General features: G+C 43.6%; 1 protein-coding gene across 1 annotated transcript in view; it reads right to left on the reverse strand.

The window, feature by feature from the left end:
• SARC_09403 (hypothetical protein) overlaps positions 1-1039 on the reverse strand; it is a gene marked incomplete at both ends in the record, with an annotated part of 2123 nt that extends 1084 nt beyond the window's left edge. The window contains 2 exons of the mRNA XM_014296586.1: positions 88-237; positions 913-1039. Coding sequence (XP_014152061.1) covers positions 88-237; positions 913-1039 — 277 coding nt within the window. The remainder of the gene's footprint in view (positions 1-87; positions 238-912) is intronic.
• Between the last annotated feature and the right edge of the window lie 380 nt (positions 1040-1419).

Genomic DNA, 1419 nt, shown 5'->3' on the forward strand with positions numbered 1-1419 from the left:
ACCTTGTATCCAGATGGTGGGTAATAAACCGATATGTCTATACGTATGAGTACAGTCGTTCATGTACATACACAAGTCACCACATACTATGTGGCTGGGCATGAAGACACAGGTAACGGGTAGGGTGTCGTAGTTGCCGATCTGTTCTGTGAACTGCTGCTGCCGTATCCTTGACAACGGAGACAGCACCTCAACCTGTTTGGAGGATAGGGCATCGGCCCCGGCACTACTGTACACCTGCAGGTCACAAGTGGTGAGTGAAAGGAAAGGCTTCAGCCAACCCTGAGAGTGTTGGGTGTATATGCAAGACGGGTTGTGAAACCTAAACCCTAAATTATAAACTTGGGATTATAAGACCTAGTAGCTTCTCAACCCCTAAATCCTAGAACACTAAAACCTAAACCATAAATCTAGATCGTAAACCCTAGAAGTTTCTAAACCACTAAAACCTAAAACCTAACCCCGAAAACCTTCCCCCCCAAAACAATACAATACTCTACAACCTAAAACCATGTCACCATCAAACCTTTAAATATTAAATCTTAAAATATAGAACCCTAAAAATTAAAAACAATAAAACATCCAAACTATAAAAACTTAAAACCTTAAAAATCCTAAAACATTAAACCCCTAAAACCTTGGAACCTTAGAACCCTAATACCTTATCATCCAAAAAAACCAGCAAATATATACAATGACGAGCCATAAAAAGGGTCCCAGAGTGTACGATGATGACTCGCAGACATAAGACAGTTGGTGACTGCATGTTTAGGGTTTAGGGTTCAGTACTTGTACCACTGTTTCACGGGCAACAGAGGTTTTGTTAGAACTCTAGTTGGACAGAGGTATGGTTGAACCAGTCGCTGTGCCATACTTGTCCTTGCATCCCCGACTGTTTGCACACACACTAACCTTGAGATTGTTGGTCACAGCCACGGACGTGTGCGTGCGCACGCTGACACTGCCACCGAGTGGGTGGATGCCAAACAGATGGGTGGTGCCGTGGGTGGAGGACACGGACACCCAGCGACTGTCTGGACTGTGGATGAAAATAGAACATCATAAATAAAACAGCTATAAATAGAACAACGAGTGGGTGTATGCCAAACAGATGGGTGGTGCCGTGGGTGGAGGACACGGACACCTAGCGACTGTCTGGACTGTGGGTAAAAATAGAACATCTATAAATAGAACATCACAAATAGAACATCTATATATAGAACAACTATATATGGAACAAGCAGCATTCGGTTTGCTATGGAGAAGATTATGTGTGGTGCTGTGGGCGGAATACACGGACACCCAGCGACTGTCTGTGACATAACTGACACTGACATCTCACAAACGGCACATGCAAGAAATAAACAACACACACACGACGCAATAAGCAACACATCTGAAACTGAAAATGAACAACAC

The sequence above is a fragment of the Sphaeroforma arctica genome, assembly GCF_001186125.1.
Source record: "Sphaeroforma arctica JP610 unplaced genomic scaffold supercont1.951, whole genome shotgun sequence".
In the NCBI taxonomy this organism is placed as follows: Eukaryota; class Ichthyosporea; order Ichthyophonida; genus Sphaeroforma; species Sphaeroforma arctica.